Genomic DNA, 1,829 nt, shown 5'->3' on the forward strand with positions numbered 1-1,829 from the left:
TTCTTTTTGTGAATCTTTGTCGAATCATCAAAATTATCATATATATATGGTATATTTTCAGTAATTTCAGATTTTTTCCTCGGCGTAGGAAAATATATCTAGTTGTAAAAATACAACACAACTCTCAATGCCTTTAAATGATTTTTATTGAATTAGTGGAGAAATCGAAATCAGCAGAATTTTTAGGATCACCTGATAAGATTGTCTTGTCATTCAATATATTTTTGCTTTATCAGTAGTCTGTTTGCAAAAGTAGATGTTATTGGAGTGCAAACATTGTCTTGATTCAAATGATAATACAAATCACAGTCTTGATATTTTGAAAATTTATTCATAATAGCCCAGAATAAATGAAGGCATTCGTTTTTTTCCAAAGATGTTTCTTACTGATATATCCTATTAGTTGGTATTTCTTTCTGCAACTCCATCTAATAATACTGATTTTTTTTTGTTCATGCAATTTTGTTCCAATTTGGTAGTCAAATTACAAATTTTTAGAAATTTTAAAATAAATTTACCCCAGTTTAGTTCCCAGGAAAGCTGCAGGAATGCTGTCTAAATTCAATAAAATTGCTGAAACAACACCCACAGATGGGACACAGATATTTCCATCCATTATCAATGCTTATGATAACAACTCTCATGTTATGGTGAGATCTCAAATGATTTTGAAAAATTTTTCTGTTGGATGTACTTTGGATTTGGGTCCGTGGAATATAGAACCCTGGCCTCACAAAAATTTGAAATCCATCCCTCCCTTTATTGCTTGATTTGTAAAATTTTCCTGATGTCATTCGCTCAATGAGGGAACGATAGTAGTACACCCTCAAAGGCCTTCCAGATATTATGGTTCTCTCACCATGGGTGAGGACATTTGGTCTAGGAACGAATGCTATATATTTTTGTTTCATCCACATGCTATTTTGATGACCTACAGTCTGAGAGAAATGTCTCCCACACAGCAGACGGAGAATCATTCCTCTTATCTCATGATTATTAATGAATGGTATTCTCCATTGAATTGAAAGTTGGAGAGGAATTTTGTAATTTATGATATTGTGACAAAAATCATTCACTTTTATCTGCACTTTCCCTGGGTAGAATATTGGTCTGCCACTTAAGAAATTGCCTTTATCAGTTTTTAGCAGTGGGATACTCAGATAAGTATTTCTCCCTAGTCCTGACATAAGAAAGATCAATTTTCTAGGAATAGGCATCCGAACTACAAGAGAGTTTTGTGATGCATCTTCCTTTTGAGAATCTTTTTGAATCTTTTCTGCTTCAAGCTCAATATTTTCCGCTGTTAGAAGAACAGCATCCTCCTGGGAGGTTGATGTGCTTGGCTCCCTGTTCATTGGGTTGGATTCCGCCTGAGAGATCATACTGGGATTAGCAAATGAAGGCTCTATGTCTGCACTACAGTCATTTGGAGCCTCATTTTCAGAAAATTTCAGAGCGTTGTCAGCTGGATTACTTCCTTCTTTATCAGGAGAAGTCATCCTGGATTCTATTTGTGAGAAAGAAGACAAGATGTATTAAATTGGGAATGTTTCACATCATAAGAAATCAGTCCTTTACTCTTGATGAAAATATATATGGATGTTGTATTCCTGTGCTTTCTCATGTCTATAAATATCTTATCAGAGTCATAAACAAAAATTTAAATAAGAGAAAGTCAAAATGGTAAGAAGGGCTGGGGTTGTAGCTCAGCAGTGAAGCTCCTGCCTGGCACATGTGAAGCACTGGGTTCAATCCTCACCACCACACAAAAATAAATAAATTCATTGTGTCCATCTACAACTAAAAACATAAAAATGAAAATAAAGTGG

At 34.6% G+C, this 1,829-nt stretch overlaps 1 protein-coding gene across 1 annotated transcript; it reads right to left on the reverse strand.

The window, feature by feature from the left end:
- Window positions 1-524: 524 nt before the first annotated feature.
- On the reverse strand, window positions 525-1,499 carry CPXCR1 (CPX chromosome region candidate 1; the record flags this gene model as incomplete). Its single annotated transcript, XM_081277722.1, has 1 exon — window positions 525-1,499. One exon carries the CDS (start codon window positions 1,497-1,499, stop codon window positions 525-527), a length of 975 nt encoding a protein of 324 aa, XP_081133848.1.
- Window positions 1,500-1,829: the final 330 nt, after the last annotated feature.

Source organism: Spermophilus citellus (assembly GCF_964194105.1).
Source record: "Spermophilus citellus genome assembly, chromosome: X".
NCBI lineage: Eukaryota > Metazoa > Chordata > Mammalia > Rodentia > Sciuridae > Spermophilus > Spermophilus citellus.